Raw genomic sequence first — 19,309 nt, forward strand, 5'->3', positions numbered from 1 at the left:
TAGAAATATCATATCAGGATGACAGATGACTATCTAAAGGTACGAGTCAATAGTATTCATTTCGTTTTACTTCCTTTTGTTTTTTATTTAAGTACTTAACGTAAAGGCATATGGGCTCCCCTGGACTCTTCCACTATTCATCAATAAATCGTTAACGTTAAAACACTCTCTTAAGTCTAATTTTAATGCTGTAACATGCTGTTTAATTTTCTTATTTATAGAAGACTGAGTGTAGTAATTTGCCTGTGTGCGCTAGCACTCTCCCCATGCTATTTGTGTTTTATCACATCAGCTATACAAGTCAAAATGGCAGAAACTCTTAACGTCAATATTTCTACTTTTTTTTTTTCTTATCATGATGAATATTGCGAAACTGATCCTGTCAATTCTACAAGTATGTCCATTGTTCCTTGTTTATGCATTCTTTTTGGTTTTGAAAAAGAATTGTCACTGAAATTTTAGATACACAACAATGGTATGTACGTGACACTCGAGCATGTTTTTTTCCCCGTTTTTTGCTACATTTCTTAGGAATTGGGTCGGCCTAACGAGATACTACAGACAAGGCCATTGTCGTGACCCTGTCCAATTTTTAGTGTTTCAGTTTCTCATATGTCTCATACACACTATGATTTTCAGCGACACACATTGGCTCAATTAAAGTTATCTCAATGCGATTAAATGGTACATAATAGTGTTTTTTTTCTGTTCGTTCGGAGGCACATTTTAATCCCCGACCCAAATGGCAACAATAGAAGAGAAAAAATAGCAAGAGAGATGGAGAAAGAAAATTAAATTATACATTTCCCGATTTTCGACTGCGCTAACGGATAAAGATTACTTCTAAAATTTATAAAGTTTATGTGGCTGTTGATTAATTATCATCAACCATGTTAAATCTCAACGACAGCGACGGCAGTTTGTTTCCAAGCGTCGTCGAATAATTCACACATTAATGGAATTTTGATGGCAATAACAATAATTATAATACTACGGTACCGTGCGCACTATTGATATAATTTCAATTTTCAGTATCGTCAGTGCGCATAACATTTTCCATATATATTACGTGATTAATTGGCTTTTTAAAAAATGACACTAAAAGACAACAAATATAGATTGATTCAACCAATAATGTTAATGTTCTTTCGGTAGATATTGTTTTTCACTGTAAATAAAATCCGAAAGAAAAAAAAAATTCACATGATAGAGGAGTAGTTGACGCTCGGACAAGGCACAACCTTGTTCGATTCGAATGACCTGTGTCTTCACCAAATCAATCCTGACATCAGTGCACTCGTCATTCGATAAAGTTTTGTATCAGTTTAATTTTAATTCCTGGATGGCAAAGAAGAGAACAACGGTGGCGAGTGATTCTCTTGGCATTAATATTATTCCATTTTTCCGACATTATAAATTATTTTTATTTTCATCCCTTTTAGAGACTAAGAATAATGTATAAGAGTTGAAGGACGAGTAGTCTCGTGGGTCCAGTTTTGTTATTTAATTGTTAAGTGTGCCCCACCGCTGCTCTTACTTCGCCTAATTTTGAATTATTTATTACATCCTTGTTGCTCACTTTCTCTGCCTTACGTCCGAGTCCTTGTTGGGCGTCGGTTTGCTAATTACAAAAACAAGCAAAAAATCGTAAGATTTTTTTTCCCCTCAGTGAAAACATCAAAGTGTTAGCAAAGAAGAATGCCGTGAGTTTTATGAGCACTGATGGTAAAAAAAAAAATCAACAGCCAAGCTGGACGGAAACAACACTCACAAGGACGCAGATAGCTAGAGGAGTCTGGGGGTGATGATCCACAGGGATTTGGCGTTGTGATAAATTTACTCCTCATCTATCCTTAATTCCCATAAATAAAGACATAAATCCAGTGTCAGTGCAAGCAACGACCGACCAATTGTCCGTGCGAACAGGAATGCGGTTTTAACCCGCCCTCCTCTTCCCCTTCACCTCCCTTGTCAGAAGAACGAGGAATGAGGTGGAAAGGGCGCAGGGTGGTTGGAAAATCGTCACTGAAGTGAGGTGCGGCGGGATAGACGGGGGGGATTGTGGCATGGTTCTCCCATGGGATAACGGAATTGTACGGTCTTGTAAGGTGGGCTGTAGAGGGCGGATACTGGTGTCGCTGGTGGTTTAACTGGGTAACTCCAGTAGATGTAGTGCAGGGAATATGCAGTCATTGGATTCTCATGGGAGTAAATCGGACGGGGGGGTTATGGTGTGTTGGGATATCAAGAAGCAGGGGATTGTGGCATCATTTTTACATTTTTTTTTTCTTCTTTAAGAACATAAACTTGAGTTAGTGACGCCCGTGCATTGGAGTAATGCGGGATGAAACGCTGAAGTTCAGGTAATGCTTGGAAAGCACGAGCTAACATTAGTTGGCACGAGGTATTTCAAAGGATTCTTTACATTACTACCGGAATCTTGCGATAAACAGTGGTATTTGTTATGGCATGCAGTCAACAGTTGTAAGAAAAGAGCAGTTGAGAAAAAGCAAATAGCATAGGATAAATTTATAACTCACGTGTCAGGGCTTTGGTCAGTATCTGATTCTTCCAGCTCTGATTTATTACGTTTTTTCTCGTAGATGAGAATGATTGCACACAGGACGACGACCTCAGCGCAGATACCGAGGAATGGCCACAACGCTGCAAGCCTGTCTTTAACTCTCAGATGTGTTGTCGCATTGGAGGATATATTGTAATCAGTAAGGTGGTTCCAATCGTATCCTACAACGCACATTATCGTGCCCCTATCTTTCATTTGGATGTTTTCGACAGACAGTGTGCCACCCTTGACTTTGCCATTTGGTAATAATTTCACTCGTCCAACATCTGATGTATAAGTTTCATTAGCAAAGTACCATAAAACTTTGATGTTTGAACCGTGGTGGTCATTGGTGCATGTCACTGTCAATTTTTCACCTTCAACCACTGTCACGGACTTCGGGAAAAACGGTTTGAGTGGTTTCTCTGAAATTATAAAAAAAAAATCATAATGATACAAATGAAAATCTACATTAACTCATACAAGAGGTAAAAGCGGAAAATCAGATTATAATTCGTTGAACTTTGTTGTAAACTTAGTCCAAGTTTGAATGCATGTACAAAGAGAAGAAACACAAATGTGAAACAATATATTCTGAAGATAATAGATGAATTTGCATATCTTTGTCATACATAGAAATTAGAGCCCATAAATTAAACTTACCAACTACTTTGAAAGTCGTGGTGGCATTAGGAATTCCAATGAGATTGCAAACATATGTTCCCGTAGCATTTACTTCTGAGGTGATGCTGAGTGTATCATCGTATTCATTAACTTGAGCCGAAGGATGACTTTTTCCCTTCAAATATTCCAATATTGGTTTATTCTCGTAGAACCACGCAACTTTTTCATCGCCCCTACGATTCTCACAATCCAATTTCAACGGTAATCTTTCTTTCGTCACCACTGTGTATTTTATTGCTGTAATCACACAAAATGACAAACGCCAAAATAATAATTAATACATACTGACATTAACGATAAAACTCAATTAATCATGCTATTCCAGTGAGCGAGGAGCAAACTGTTGGGACATTAAATAATGATTAAAGTTATTCTCTCGTTAACTTTGTAATTTCCAATAGAAGAGCGATTGTCAAGTACTTCCTAAGCTCGTTGTAAACTCGCTAAAAGAAGCAACAAATTTTGCATCAGGTAACTTTTCGAGGGAAAATTAAACGAAAGCAAACGCAACGAGGGGATAAAAGCGTATACGGCGATAGATGCAACACCACAGTAGAGACCAGTGTCTCTGTTCTGCACTACTTTTATCTCCACTCACTTTTTTTTTTTTTCATCTCTCCATCCTAATAAAAAGAAAAAGAAAAACGGAGGACCAGCGTGTGCCGAGCTCGGCCAAAGTCAGCGATGCAAGCAGGTTACTCCCGGTAATTAAACGCAAACTCCTGGTAAATTACAGGCAGTAATTACCGTGAGCGTTTAGCCGACATGGGCTAGCATTTTTACACCAAGCAGTTATAGATGGAGAGCATGAGAGGCGATATAAAACCAAAACTGGAAGGGGGGAAAAAAAAAAAGCAAGGACGAGTCGCGCACTTTGACGTTCGAAATACGTCACCTCGCATTTGCCTCTTCTCCATCTCTTTCCCCTCTAACCCTTTCCATTGTTTTGCCCACTCTCATTCGCCCTTTTTTCACCACTCGTTATCAACGAGATGCACGCGCGCGCACCACCGCTGCACTGAAGAGGGGCTAACTGCAGGTGCAGGGGCTCGTAATGACAAAAACGTTTGCCGTCGGCTTTAACGACCAGCTTTTGCCATATCCCCCCAACGCTCTTTTACGTTGGGCCACCATCAACGGGTTCACTCCATAGCACACGTTACGCCTGTACATACCCCTCGCCATCTCGCACCAGATTCGTGATGTAAAAAAAGGCACAAGTTGTAAAAAAGGAACATATTAAAAAGCATGAAGGTTCGAAAAAAAAAATAACACGAAGAAATTTACGGATAACCGAGTCCCTGGGGAAGCAACGCGTTGTACTGCTTTCTTGTTTGTATGGGGGTGGATTGTTGTGCGATGCTTTTCACGTGGTTTGCCGCAATGTGTGACGTGTCTGGAGTTGGACAAAGGTGTGCATTGGTAACACGGGACGTACAGTTTTTGGCAACTGATGTGGAGAACGTCGGCAATTATTTTCATTGTACTTTTTTACAGTGGCAAACTTTCTATCGGTTATTGTGAGGATAAAAATGCCCGGGAATTGTTGATAAAAAATAAACAAGCGTCAAGGCAATGAAACGGATTTTCAGAATGATTAATGCATTTTTCGGAAATTCTTGAATTCAACGAACGTTTTAATAGAGAAAAAAATACTGTTGGTTTTGCTAACTCATAAAGGAACATTCATGATTTCGTATATTTATCACAGTCCAAACTTATGAATTGTTTCAATCAACCCAAGCAACGGAAGTCATTTGAAAAACAAAGTTGGTTTGAATCTCATTCACGAAATTGTCAGAAATAATTGAATTTTATCTAGGTGCAGTGATGTTCATTCTAGGCTCACTGTGCTTGTCACAGTTAACAGACTTTCTATCAGGCATTGTAGGTACAAAAATGTTTAGAAATAGTTGACAAAAGATAGGCAATTGTTGATGTCATCTTTGCCATTCGTAGCAAGATTGATGCACTTTCTGCAAGTTGTTGGGTGACACAAACTTGAAATAAAGTATGAAAACCCTGTAAGTATTTGCTAACGGTAGAATACAAAAGTTTGATAATTAAAGTAAATTTAGTATTTTGGCTGAGAAAATGAACACAAATACAGTCATTTAAAATCCTATTAAATTACATAAACTCAGTCCAATAACGAAAAAGTACTGAATTTGCTTTAATATAGGAAGTATTATTTTGATTTTCCCACTATTTTCCAGTTGACAAACTTTCTATACATGTTTTTAATCCAAAAAAGATAATGTACGACTAGTTGATGAAAAATAAACCATCATAAAATCAGTGCATTAAACTTTCAAAATGATTGATGCATTTCCTTTAAATTCTCATGCGAAATGAAACCTCAAATGAAGTATGAAAGATAGTCGGCAGTTATTAGGATAAAGACTCCTACCAAGGGTGAGAGAGTAACGTTAAATTGTGATAAATGAACATGCCGCAGGCCACGTTCAGGGTCTAAATTAACCGAAGAGTCATCTCTCGATTGAGTCTGAAACTTGAAAGGAAAGAGCTATTTCCAAAGAAGGAACTTTACGTTTGAGGGACAAATGCACACAGGGTTTGAGTATCTCCAGTGAAAATGTTGGAAATAGAATGAACTATCTCGGTGTATCATGTCTGTGGTAAGAGTTCGGATGGGCCAACACTGTCCAAAAGACTCTGATCCCATGATACATGGCTGACTCGTGTAACTCCATGCATAAGACATTTGTGGCGAAGAACAGAGTTAAAAAGAAATAGCTCGTGAATCATTCACCCGTTGAAATTCTCTGCTTCTATTGTTTTTTGTTCCTCCTGAAGACTAGAGTTATCCAATAATTAATAATTCATAGATGTTTTTTGGGAGAAACAGTGAGAGAAGGAAAAAAAGTCAGTCTGAATGATAATTTTACGTTGGATCAAGTGGAAATACACTGAATCAGTCCAAAAGAGGAGGTTGATTGAGGAAATGGATTAATGAATATTGAGCAGTGAGGACACGTTCGTAATTTGCATTTGTCGTGTATAATCCGAACAATTTGGAGATCGGCAGAACGTTAAGGGTAGAGCTGAGAGGAGTGGGAGATGGCCAACAGTCCCAGTAGTTAGTCTCCAGTGTCTCACAGTGTCGGCTACCTGATCGTCCTGTCACGGTTCACGGACCATTTGTGCCACACCAGGTCCACCGATAAGGGGGAAACAGAGGAAGTGGGGTAGGGGGAGGTCAATACAGTACTCATGGCATCAGTGTCACTTGTAAGCTGAGCTTCTGGTAACCTTACAGGTTACTCGTGCTTTATGCATTACTACATACACCAAATCCTCTCAACGCGTGTGAAAATGCAAATATTCGTAGATAAATCAAACCCCTGAATTCATCAAGAAATTTCAAAATTTGCAAATTAACTGGAGATGTGACTAATTTAATGCTAAATTTTCACCGAGCGAAGACGGAAAACTATCTGCAATTCAGAAAGTCCAATTAAAATTCCGAATTTATTTAAATCCGATGTAATATTATCTCTGACGAATTTGAATACAAAGCTGTACAGCAATTCAAATACGTAATTACTGGTAAGAACTTTATATAAACACATAAATTCACCTCGTAAAAGTTGAAGTTATTATTCTTCCTGGTGGATGATCAAACCGATACAAATATAAATTCATTTCAGGATATTTCCATAGCAGTCTACCCTTTAATACAGTTAGAGACTATCTGGCGTTGAATAATGCCTCCATTAAGAAAAATCCAATTAAACAGAAATGAAAAACCAATTCAGTGGATGGAGATTGTACGCTCTATAAAATAATGTATACACATTGAATCAGTACTTGTGTTTGAATAACTGGAGAAACCTCAAAAAGCACTAATTGAACTTCATTCATTTTTTTTTCCATCGAAAGGAGAGAATAAAAAAAATTGTTGCAATAGAAATATGCAGACTCGTTGGCGAGGGGATGGGGTGGTACAGTGCATTCCAATGGTATAACGTATGTACGAAACAGTCGGGACATTTACATATATATTATTGCCCACGGTCGAGGGTGGCTCTCGTCGACAACACCCGGTTTACCAAATCCTATACCTATGTAGAGAAAACGTTATTCTCTCTTCCTTTGACCTCAAAACAACCCAACCACTTCTCTACCCCCCCCCTTCCCCTTCTCACTCAACCCCTTCGCCATTTTACCACGCTGACCGTTCGCACGAAATATATACAGAACAGATACATGTGTAGTCGATATTATCCTTCATCCTTCTAAAATATAAATGTAAATCCACACTACCTAGCCGAATGCACTTGCCAGAGTTCTGGCAATTCGTTTTCTCGATATGAAAATATTGCACCGTGGGAATATTCTCGTTATATTTATTCTTTTGAAGAACGAAAAGCAGAGGAAGAAATGAGGAATATATTATAAATATATTATGGGATTGAGTATACGTTTACTTGACTTGGATTCTCCCTTTTTTATAGTCTCTATTCTGGGATGAAAGATAAAGGTGATGCGATGTACTTGCCACCGATATTCATGGGATTTAAATTTGTGCAGAGAAAGGAACCGGTGGTACATTGTTAATAATAAAAATTAAGGGGATAATAATTTTCGGAGTTGTAATTTATGTATGAGGGAGGGGGGATGAGGAAACAATTGATTTAGTTGATTGATTGTCTAGTGAAATTGTACTGTGATAACAATTTACAACAAATGCAAACATGAATCCACAATGAAGTTAAATTTTTTTCCTGATCTATGTGCGTTTAAAATTCGGCGATCGGACTATCGGTTTATTTTATTTTCATTGATAGTAGAGTACCATGCATCAATAATATAATGGAATATAAATGTGCATCTGTGTGCTACAAAAACCAATACCCTCGTCACAATTTGTTTTCTGGATATGAGTATGCAGCACGATAGAAAAATTATATAAGCTTATCAGAGGTATTATTTTGAGAGATGAAAACTAACAAAACCCAGATTTCTGTAAAATTGTAAGTGCATACAAATATCAAAGTGTATGATTAACTAAAAATAAACATTGAATTTAGTCCGAATAACGCTTTTAAAACTCATTACCTGGATGCAGCTTGATGACATTGTTATCAATACTCCAATACTAAACACCATTAATATAATGGAAAATTAATGTAAATTTGCGCTCGTACGTAGGTCAATGCGCACTCTAAAATTATGGCGGCTGTTTTCTCGATATGAAAATGTACTATTGGTATTATTCTTTCTGTATATTATCTTTTGATAAATTCAAATAGAAGAGAAATGAATGATAAGCATATATTGAGATTATGCATATGTTTACTTTGCCTTCGTATTTTTTTTCCTTTTTAGTTTTTTCTGTGCTTCTGTGATGAAAAATAAATATAAAATGAGAGTTAAAAAAGGAACTACACTACAGAGTGTATTGCACGGTGTATAATATTCTATGCATGCAGGCAAGGAGTTTCGGAGACGGTGAAAAAATAAATAAATAAAAAAATATCCCACGCAAAAGAACTCCCGAGGATTTGAGGATTAAAAAGTCTGACGAAAAAGTTTCGCTCCAGGATCTTTTGCGGTTGCTTCAGAAATGTATAGCAGCCTTGGAGAAAAAAAATTTCTTTACCCATGATAATACGACTAAAAAGCCAGTCTACGAGGGTCGTCTAGAGAGCGGAAAGAATCGCGGATATGTAGCATTTAGAATAAAATAACAAATAGCACATAGTGGCCTGAAATAAAAAGTAGAAAATGGATTTAAAATCATCAATCCTCTTCCTGAAAGACCTCTCGATAGACCATTGGTTTGTCCCAGAGCCATTTCAACCCGGTAGTCAGATGTCAATGAAATCCTCGAAATTCTCCAAGGATTTGGATTTTCTGGTCACGCTCCAATGGGTCTATTTTAGCATCCGGTGAGCCATCCGACAGTACCGGGACACGTTCACAAGCCACATGCAGGTGATATTCGTTACAGTTGAGGAAGTGAACACGTATTTAAAATCGTATAAATGAGCGCAGTGTAATGGGTAAGGGTGCGATTTATGGGGTCAGCTTAACTAGATGTACTTGGCACTTTTCAACTGATGATTAATTAGAAAATTTTAAAAGAGAAATTCATTAATGAAGGACTGAGGACTGAATTTTTCCTCTGTAAGTGCATTTAGGGTCTGGAGTTGTTTGATAACATACACATATTGATAATTAATTTTTAACCCGTTTAAAAACTTTAACGGGACTCTGTTCTTCAATCGCCAATATTTATCCAATGTATATCCATTTATTGTTGACTCGAGCAAGTTGTTAAAATCGTCTTAATGAATAGAGTTAAATGTACGAGGACGAGATTTACGGAGTTAGCTTAACCAGATGTACTTGATACTTTCTACTGAAGGTATTAATTAATTAGAGGGTTTTCGGAGGAAAATCCATGGAGGAGAGAGATGGAATACCGGAATTTTTCAGTTCCGTAGGAGTTTCTAGGGCGTGGGATTTTTTCATCAATAGTTACGCGAAATTCAATATCCCTCTTCCCACGCGCTTGAATGAACCTGATAAAGAACTTTCAATTTATTTTCAAATTCTTCCCAAGTTCCAGTTCTCGCTCGAAGATATTTCAAGAATTTTTATTTCTTATCTAGTCATTAATAGCACTTCGAAATTCTCTTAATCACTACCTGAAGTACATCAGCGTCATAACAAATACCATAGCAAGGCAGGCAATATTTGCTGTAGTCGACGAAGGTGAACAAGTCTTTAATATCGTCTCGATGAACTGAGTTGAAAAGGCAGGGGTGGGATTTATGAAGCTAACTTAACCAGATGTACTTGACACTTTATAACACAGATTATTAATTAGAAGAATTTGAATGGAAAATTCCTAGGCGAAGAGGAGTGGAATGTACGGATTTTATGCTTTACATTAATGCTTATACAAAGTCAAAATTACACGAAACGTAAAAATGATGCGAAATACTTTCTCGGGAATACTTAAGTAAAAACTCGGAAACAATTTGGAATGAAACATAAATTTTACCTCTTTAGTTCTGGACATTTTATGACACGAAACGTAATTTTTACGCGACACTCCATAAAAATTCACACGGAAAGTAGTGATTTCTGCGAATCTCCAACCGTGTATCATAATTACGTCTAACAACGTAATTTTGACGTAATTACCATGATACTTTTCTCGCAACTTCTGTTTCTATGTAAGGCAAGTTTAATTATTTTATCAATACGAGAATAAAGTCCACACATCCACTAGTAAAACAATTGGCTAAATTTTCGGAGAACAATATACATTCGGTTCAAAGAGGAAAAATCAGTGAAATGTCAAGTTACTTTGGGCAATCGAGTAAATTCCTCTTTGTTAAAGAACAAGAAGGTAATAATTCCGTAATTTACATAAATTCCAGTGTAGAAATAGCCCTTTGCTGCCTAGTTTTTTCAAAATAATTCAGAGTTAAAATGGGCTTTCCCATAAAATTACAAGTTTTCAATGATGAAATTTCAAAGATAAATTATTAACAGTGGCCAGTGGGATATTTAATTTATGCTAGCATAAGTGCCTGCCCCTAATATGTTTTCATTAAGTGAGAAACTTTTAATTAAATTTAATCCTCAACCGATAACATTCCAAAAATTCTAATTTCTTATCTCGCTACTGGTAATACCTCAAAGCTCTCTCTCTCTCCGATATTTAATGTGCTCGAATTCCATAGTAACAAGACAATACGTTAAAATGAGTGAACGTCACTATAATTGCAGGAAAAAAGTCTGATAAAATTGTTGGTTATTTTTCTGCCTATTTTCGAATGTATTTGATATGAAAAAATATGTCAAATCATTTAAATGAATCGCCTTGAGATTGCAGGGCCAGATTTACAGAATTCTTTTAAGCAGAAGTACTTAAGATTTCTCGCTCCGGTATTTATCAATGAAAAGACTGCTAAAACTGATATTCATGAATAACGCGAAATGGAATATAGGGATTTTCTAGGTATACACCAGTTTTCATGGCGTGAAGGTCTTTTATTAACGTTCTGATGAAGTTCTTTCAATGCTTTCTTCAGAAAGAAATGAATCGCATAAATTTTTTACTTCACTTGAAAGTTTTCAATTGATTCATATTTTTTTATCACTCGTCAGACACTTTCGTTTCTTATCAAGTTATTGACGTTACCTAGAAGTTATCATCACAGACGCCATCGACATGTTCACAAGTCGCGTGCTGGTGATATTTGTCATATTAGAGAAGACGAACAAGTATTTGAACTGATCTAGATAAACCGAGTTAGATGTACAGAAGTACAGGAAATTCTAAGGTACCTTTGCCACATGCACTTGAAACTTTCTGACGCAAGTCGTCATTAACAGCAGAATGTAAAACCGAAATTCATAGATGAAGAGAACCGGAATGCAGGGATTTTCCAATCCTAAAGTTATTTCGAGTGCATAGAGATGTATTATTAATGCTTCACTCAAGTTTTCACGCTGACTCCCTTTATAAAAAATCTGATGAATTTTCAATTAATTCGGAAAAGTCAAATAGATGCTAATTCTGAATAACGAATATCAGGGGAAGCCCCATCTCTTCCTCCGGCAGTAATGGCATCGCGAAGCTATTTTGATCATCCTCTTAATTATTTCCGAAAGCTATTATCTAAAAGAATTGTCTGGAAAAAAAATCTCACGTATATGCTATGAATGATCAAGACGAGGATTTTATCCTGAGAAATTATCTAAAAAAAATGAATAAGTGTATGCGATAAAAACATAAATAATTCGACATATCCTCTCATCGCATATCTCCTATCTCCAATAATAAAAAGGATATGAACTATCAAAACAACCAGCGAAATACAAGGAAACCGTCAACCGCCGCGTAAACTCGTGGGCATTTGCTCGGCCTCACGTGATACTGGTTAATCGAATAATGGCAGCTGACTGGGTCACGGAGGAAATTACATGGATGTAATTGCAGACTGTGCGCAATCTGTATTAAATTGGAAAGTGGATGCAAAACATGGTATATCACAAATTTATTTATGCCATACGATATTGTGGCATTTTTTTATTTCCTCTTTGTCTTCCATCCTCTCCCAGCATTTTGGGGTCTTCCATCCCGAATCCCACGCTATATATGGTTTTTGTAATGGGGTGGGATTTTCGTAAGGGCGGAGAACTGTATCTTGTCGCTGGTTATTGCGACACGACGGCGCCACAAGCCCACCGTTTAGACCGTAAGCTGACTTTACCTCGCAGAATTTAATTTTACCACGGTAATTTACACTATATCTCCACTCACCCCCTGTCATCCTCTTTGCCCTCCCTTCCATCCTTTTATACGGTCCTCCTTCATTTCTTCAAAGCTTTCCGACACAACGAACGACGGGGATAAACAGTTTTGCCAGCGCGAAAGACCCATTTTCCTCAGCACAACATTTTCAGCTTTGTATATGTATTCTTATTCTTTTATGCTACCTCCATCGTAATTCCTCTCTCCGTCGCCATTTTTCTGTCAACTTTTTTTCCGATTTCTTAAGATGTTTTTTTTTTTACGCCATTTAACTGGATGCCATGGGTACAAGATGGAAAACTTTGATCGCGTTTCACTTTACTCGTTCAATTTGTATTCCACTTGCTTAACGGTATAATGATTTGAATGAAACGAATGAAGTTTGTAATTATAAGTTTCTTGATAATTCTGAAAAGGCCTTTTGAAGTATTCAACGTTCATTATTGATCATGTAACAGGCGGGATTACTTTTATCAAGTTTCAAATTCACCAGTCTGATGATATTTGGAATAGAATTTTAGTAGTGTGGAAATAACCACAAACAACCAGTCCAGCATGATTCACTAATTGGACTGTGAGAATTAAGTGGTGGATATAGATTTCATGTGACATTTGTTGTATAACTAATTGGACTAATCCTGGTAACATGAGAATATGTGGTTGTAGGTTCATAATGAGTATTTTACAGAGGGAAAAAGGAAGTACTGAAAGAGAAGATTGAGGTGAAGTCCCTTTACATACATATTCCGGACAATTTCATCGTGTCATACATCCTCCTGGGAATGCAAAGATGTCGACAATTTTCTTGGGTAGAAACCATATCAAACCAGATAACGAGATAATAGTCACGGTAGTTCGCTCACAAGGCACTACCTATCTTTCTTCTTGAGTAACGTACACGTGTATAAAGAAAGGATGGAGGACAGCAGAGGAGGAAAGAGAAAAGAGCTCAGTTGTACCAAAGTAGAAGGTACGAGAGAGCTCCAGAGTCGAGAGAATTCTCCTCGATCTGCTATAAATCTTTCTAATCCTTGCATTTTGCGAGTAAAATATGACCGAGGCGAGTATATTTCTCGTCCTGAAGGTATACCCAAAAGGAGTCTTGCATGTGAGATTTTTCTTTTGGAATTTTTTTTTCTAACACATTGTTAGAGGTACGTATTGAATATAAATTTTTCGGCACTTGATATCCCAAAAAGTCATTACGCATTTTGGTATAAGCTGACATAACTGACAAATTTTACGACAAATTTACCTCTAACTAAAATTAATTTTCAAAAATCTATAATTTCTAATTTTACGAATCCAATGAATAGCATTTAACGCTTGTAGCCGACCCAATAATCTTATCTCCTTCCTGACCGATAGCGGAATATCTCCAGTTAAAAAAAAATAAACGGATTACACTGCGCACTGTTCAAAGTTAATTTGTATTCGATCCCAAGTATTTGCAGTACCGTTCATCGTATTATCATTTTTTAATCACTGCGAGCAACATGCGGACATGAGTTTTCGTGATACGAGAGCAGATGCAGCACAAGAATATAGATATGACATTAAAGTATCGAGAAAACTAGAGCAGAAGAGCGAGACAATATCAAGGCATCGAGTTGCGAATAGAGCGATAGTAGGTACAACGGATACATACATATAACAGGTTACTCTCAAATGTAAAATGGAGAGAAGCTGCCAGAGGCGAAAAGAAATGAAACTTTTGGATAAAACACATAAACTATAACAAGTTTTACGCGACGTGGAACTGGGTTATTTACGCCTTTTCACTATATTCTTTTACATAGAAACGAAAAAATGATAATAAAAGTAAGTGCAAGCATTTTTCAAATAATTACATGTGCGAGGATTAAAAAAAATTAGCAAATAAAAAAAAAACTGAGACATGAGCAAAAAGCGAGACGATGCAGAGAGACGATTTGATAAACGAATAGACTCGGGAGAAAATATTGGATGGAGGAGGCTAGCTTGCGGCTAAACAACATGTTGTTTGGCATCCATAACCAACGTTAAACAATAAATAATCATTGTTTTGCCTATTACGAACCGCTTTCAATCTCCAAGGTGATAGCGTCGCCGCCCTGAGCACATCGGTATGTCCCCATATGCTCTTCCGTAGCAGAGCTACTGTATATTGCTGATGTTCCATTCTTAAGTGGATCAACAGTAATCTCGCCAGTCTTGAGTTGCGGAATTTCTTGGTCATTTTTCCTCCATTCAACCTTATTTCCAGGCGGATCATGGCATGATATTCTCCATGGTTGTCCCTCGAGGATAGCTTCCTCTGGTCCCTTGTGATGAACTTTTTTCAACAATAATTTTTACAATCTCATTATCTCGCACTTGTTACTGTTGTTAGAATAAATAGAGGGAAGGGTGATGGAATCGCTGAATTCACTCCTTCGCGATATCATTGCAACAATGAATTTTAAAAGATAATTTAACTGGATAATGTTTCCGAGTTGATGACATGGTCATTTTCACCTATTGTTGTGCCCTCAAAGTCGGTGACTCTAGATAACAAACTATAGGCGTAATGAAAGAGCATTTTCAACGGTTGGAAGTAATTGTTTTAACGATTTTGATGATACGATAAGCCTACAAATAAACCTCCAAAAAATTTGATCTACAAACACAGTCTGATTAAATAAATTTGTTTGTTCCTGGAGTTAACTGATGACGCAGATTTCTTAACGATGACGCGTCACGTCAATAGACGTGAATAAAATGACGTGAAGTTCAACAAATGACCATTCATGAGTCACCCTTTGGTTATAATTGCGATGAATAAAAAAAAATCGTGAACATATTAGTAACGATGCGATGAAATCGACGGATTAATGATCAAAGAGAATTCCACTTTGTGTTTTACCAATGCATATCATCGAGTTTTAGCCTATTTACGCGAGTTTGAGTGTGTGCTGTATGCGCGCGCCCGAAGCACGTGCTCCCAGCTGGTTTTAGATCGCAAGGAAAAACGAAGGCCATCGGGAGAGGTAGCTGATTAGATTTGATATTTTAAAAAATTTCCACAACACTTGTTGTGGCCATGTACACAACTCGATCAACTAAATTCAACTCTGTGAACTAATTTCAATTCATTAGTCATCCCAATTCATCAAGCTTGTGACATGAGTTTGTTTGCCTTGTAATATCTTGAAATTAAATGACTAAGTTCCAGTTGAAATGAAAGAAAAAAATCTGAGAAAACCGCATATCATCTCATGTGTACTTGAAAAAAAAAACAACCAATCGATTAGCCTCCGTCGTGCGCAACCCCTAGTATAACGTCAGAAGATATCCTACAACCTCTCCCAATGACCACACATTTTTCCAACATTCTAATGACGATGGAAAAAGCCATAAAACAATGAAATAAGAATGCCAAGATCAGCTGAATTCAGACTCAGGCGTCAGTTGTCACGCAGAAAAATAAAAAGCAGTGTTTGTGTCAAATAAAAGCAGGTGCTTAAATAATTGGGGTCAAACCCCTTGATGGATTTAAGAAGTAAATAAATGTTGATAAAATTGGACTAACGTTTGAAAGAAAACATGGACTCACCAGCTTCGACCGTGGCGAGGGTGCTCGCTAAATATAGAAAACCCAGTAGCAGAACAGAATCAACCTGCCTCTTCATTCTTGTCGTCATACGTACGAATTCTTCGTTTGTAATGCTGTTACAATGTCGTTCGCTGAAATAAAAAAATATGTCGTCGAATAACAAACGAAACGAATGGTTTTAATAGACTCAATCAGAGGCAGGAGATGATCGAATTCGAGGCAAAAGTCAGGAATTTTATAAATCTGAATGTGACAAATGAGAATAACTCAAGAAACTCGATCACCACAAGTATAATGTCCGAACCTGGGTAGAGGCAGCACTGCTGTCTCTTGTCTCACGTCGTTGAAATTCCACAATTGATTTCAAAATGCCCGAACTGTCGTTATCCCCCTTGACAAACGTTTTTTTATCACTCGTTATCAACTACACAGTTATTGGGTGATTAAATAATCAGAGAGTTTACGTCAGAGATGACTATTATCTCATGAAAAATCTGAACCACTTGACAATGGGATTCTCATTTGGTATATGGGAGGTTCAAGTCGTCAGACTGAACACACATCAACGAACGCAGGCGTCCCACTCGCCGATTAACTACCGGGAATGAAATGGCGGGGCTAGTAATGCTGTGTCACTCTTGCACTTGGAATTTTGAGGACTCTTTGTTGCAGTTAGCGGATTTGTCAGAGGGGCGACGAGAGTTACGGTGTTTCACTTTTTACTGCGCCAAGGGAATCGTCTGTCCTCGGCTGGCTGAGTGAACTAGGGGACTGCCGGGACTGGAACGTTTCCCGCAAAAGTTACTAGACCGCGAGAGGCTAGTTGCTTCGGGGGAGAGCTCAGTGCGCACACGCGGGAGTATTCAAACCATGATTTAATATTTGTTGATGATTTCAATGAATAAATCAGTAGAGTAATTGACAATCAATTAAAGTAGCGCCCCCGACTGTTCCACGTATTGGTAGATAATTGCTTTGCATTTTTAATCTTGATTTTTATGTCAGAAGAAATTGTATTTGTAAGATTGATAAATACTTCCGCTGGAAATGTTTTACTCCTGCGATGGGGCATAATTTTAGTCAACTAATAGTATCAGAAACGCATTAACAACATTTAGAAAAAATGTTTTCTAATGGTTTTCTATGGAGATTCTAATTTAAATGGTGACAATGTAATAAATGTAATAAAATATTCGGTAATAACCTAATTATCAGGCGACAGTCTATAACAATTTAAATTAAAAAATTCCGTTGTTTATTTCAAATGATGTTGCCAACTAAAAGCGATGAAATTAGACGGAAAGTTGAGATTTACATATTGTTTTGGTTTGGAGTTTCACATTTCTCCCATATTGTGTTGCGGAATACCTCGTTTAACAAGTATTTCACGGATTATTTTTTTTCTTTTCACCATATATGTTGCAATATATTCTGCATAGTTATTCACCACAGCCATTAACGAATATAAAAATGCATGTTCTCCATTGAATGGATTTTAATAAGTCACAGTAAATTATCCATTCAACGGAGTGAAAAAATTCGTTGTTCCCACACAATATCATATTTATTTAATCCAAATCAATGATTACTTACAGGTAAATAAGGTCGTTCTCTTCGTCATCAGTGGAATGATTCCATCTCAGCCAAAGCCTTCACGCGTCCGGACCACCATTTTGCGAGAATGACAAAGCCCGTTAGAAATTTAGTCCTCATTTGACTAGCCGGTCGTTCAAATATGGCGTCTCGTGCCCCTAGCGTCTTCTGAACTCTTAGACTCGCGGTATTTCTCCCCCTGTTCGCTGGTAAGTTGTTCCGAACATCGAGTCCTTTATGTATCTAGCGTCATAAAATTCACGACTTTATTCCTGCTACGGTAATTTTTTTGTTTTCATCCTCATTTTTTTTTTCATTATATTCGTTGCAATATATTCCGCAGAGCTATTCACCACAGACAATAACAAATGCATAACTGATTTTTTTTTTCAATAAATGGGTTTTAGTAATCCACGGTAAATTATTCACTCGGTCTGAAAAAAATCGTTGTCCCACAAAATATCTTTTTTTTTTTATCCAAATAAACAATTACTTACAGGTCAATGGCGTCCTGTTGTTCGTCATCAAAGAAACCTCCACGAACGTCTGCACCACCATTTTGTGAAAATGACAAAAACCGGTAAAAATTTAGTTCCCATTGGACTAGCCGGTTATTCCAATATGGCGTCTCGTGCCGGTAGCGTCTTCCGAACTTCTAGACTCGCGTTATTTGTCCCGCTACTGACTCGTAAGTTGTTCCAAACATGGACTCCCCTTTGCATCAAGTGCCATAAAATTCACGATTCTATTCTTGTAACGGTGATTGTTTTGTGTTTTCCCAATTCATTTCGACAAATACGTGATTTCAACCAGTGTTGACGCGACTAAACATCTACGACTATCCCCCCACTTGCTTCCTCAAGTCATAATTGAATAATTTCAATTTGTCGTCAATAATGTCTGGGTTGTTGACACAACTTTCAATCCCTGCTGATCATCATTATGCCAGTATCATAATGGTGGGTAAGGACGATACACGAAGACCAAAGAAGATACACATCACACGAAGAGGTGAAAAGTACCGGCCAGGAAAAAAAGTAGTGCGGCCACCGGAAATTTTGGCAGAGAATATCCGGTGGCAGCCAAATATCAGGAGACCTTCACAGAAATTTTCAAAAAGTTGGACTGAAAATCCCGAAAATAATACATTCAGGACATCAGCGTTTTTCACAGTAAGTGGATTGAGATTTTCTGTCATTCCTCACTCTTCACATTCTTTTATTGGACTGTCGTTGGGAAACTTTTTTCATAGCCCACAAGGAGACTTGAAAACGGCGTATTTTTGATGCACGACAACACTACCGTCAGCACGACTGTAAATACTCTGCCTATTGCACACGGATCTCCCATAAATTCAATGAAAAACACTTATCGCCTCCTGACGGTAAATATCCCGCTCTTGTAAGTTCGAAGTGTTATTATTTTTGATGGTAGTGTAATAGAAGAATCCACAGTTATTGGTGAAACTGGTGGGAAGGACTAGGGGTCATATCGTGATGTCCCTGTTGACTATTACAACAGGCTGGAAAAAAAAAGTTTTATTCGTAAATGAGTCGAGCTGTGGCAGGCGAAAAGTGAGAAACAAAACAAAGTG

The 19,309-nt window shown here is 37.4% G+C and overlaps 1 protein-coding gene across 1 annotated transcript; it reads right to left on the reverse strand.

Annotated features, from left to right (window-relative positions):
- Nucleotides 1-59: 59 nt before the first annotated feature.
- On the reverse strand, nt 60-17,738 carry LOC135167328 (basigin). Its single transcript, XM_064130432.1, has 6 exons — nt 17,716-17,738; nt 16,123-16,253; nt 14,608-14,862; nt 3,227-3,484; nt 2,541-2,988; nt 60-1,621 (listed from the first exon to the last, which is right to left on the reverse strand). The coding sequence occupies exons 2-6, from the start codon at nt 16,208-16,210 to the stop codon at nt 1,576-1,578; spliced, it is 1,095 nt and encodes a 364-aa protein (XP_063986502.1). The 5' UTR covers nt 16,211-16,253; nt 17,716-17,738; the 3' UTR covers nt 60-1,575.
- Between the last annotated feature and the right edge of the window lie 1,571 nt (nt 17,739-19,309).

Source organism: Diachasmimorpha longicaudata, chromosome 1, assembly GCF_034640455.1.
Source record: "Diachasmimorpha longicaudata isolate KC_UGA_2023 chromosome 1, iyDiaLong2, whole genome shotgun sequence".
NCBI classification, from domain to species: Eukaryota; Metazoa; Arthropoda; class Insecta; order Hymenoptera; family Braconidae; genus Diachasmimorpha; species Diachasmimorpha longicaudata.

What these genes read in the sequence shown, in the direction of transcription:
- LOC135167328 (XM_064130432.1), bottom strand. Translation starts at nt 16,210, where the DNA reads ATGACGACAAGAATGAAGAGGCAGGTTGATTCTGTTCTGCTACTGGGT. An exon ending in CACCTTGGAGATTGAAAGCG is followed by an intron (nt 3,485 to 14,607) that starts GTTCGTAATAGG and finishes GTGTGATTACAG; the next exon opens with CAATAAAATACACAGTGGTG. An exon ending in CACGACTTTCAAAGTAGTTG is followed by an intron (nt 2,989 to 3,226) that starts GTAAGTTTAATT and finishes TTATAATTTCAG; the next exon opens with AGAAACCACTCAAACCGTTT.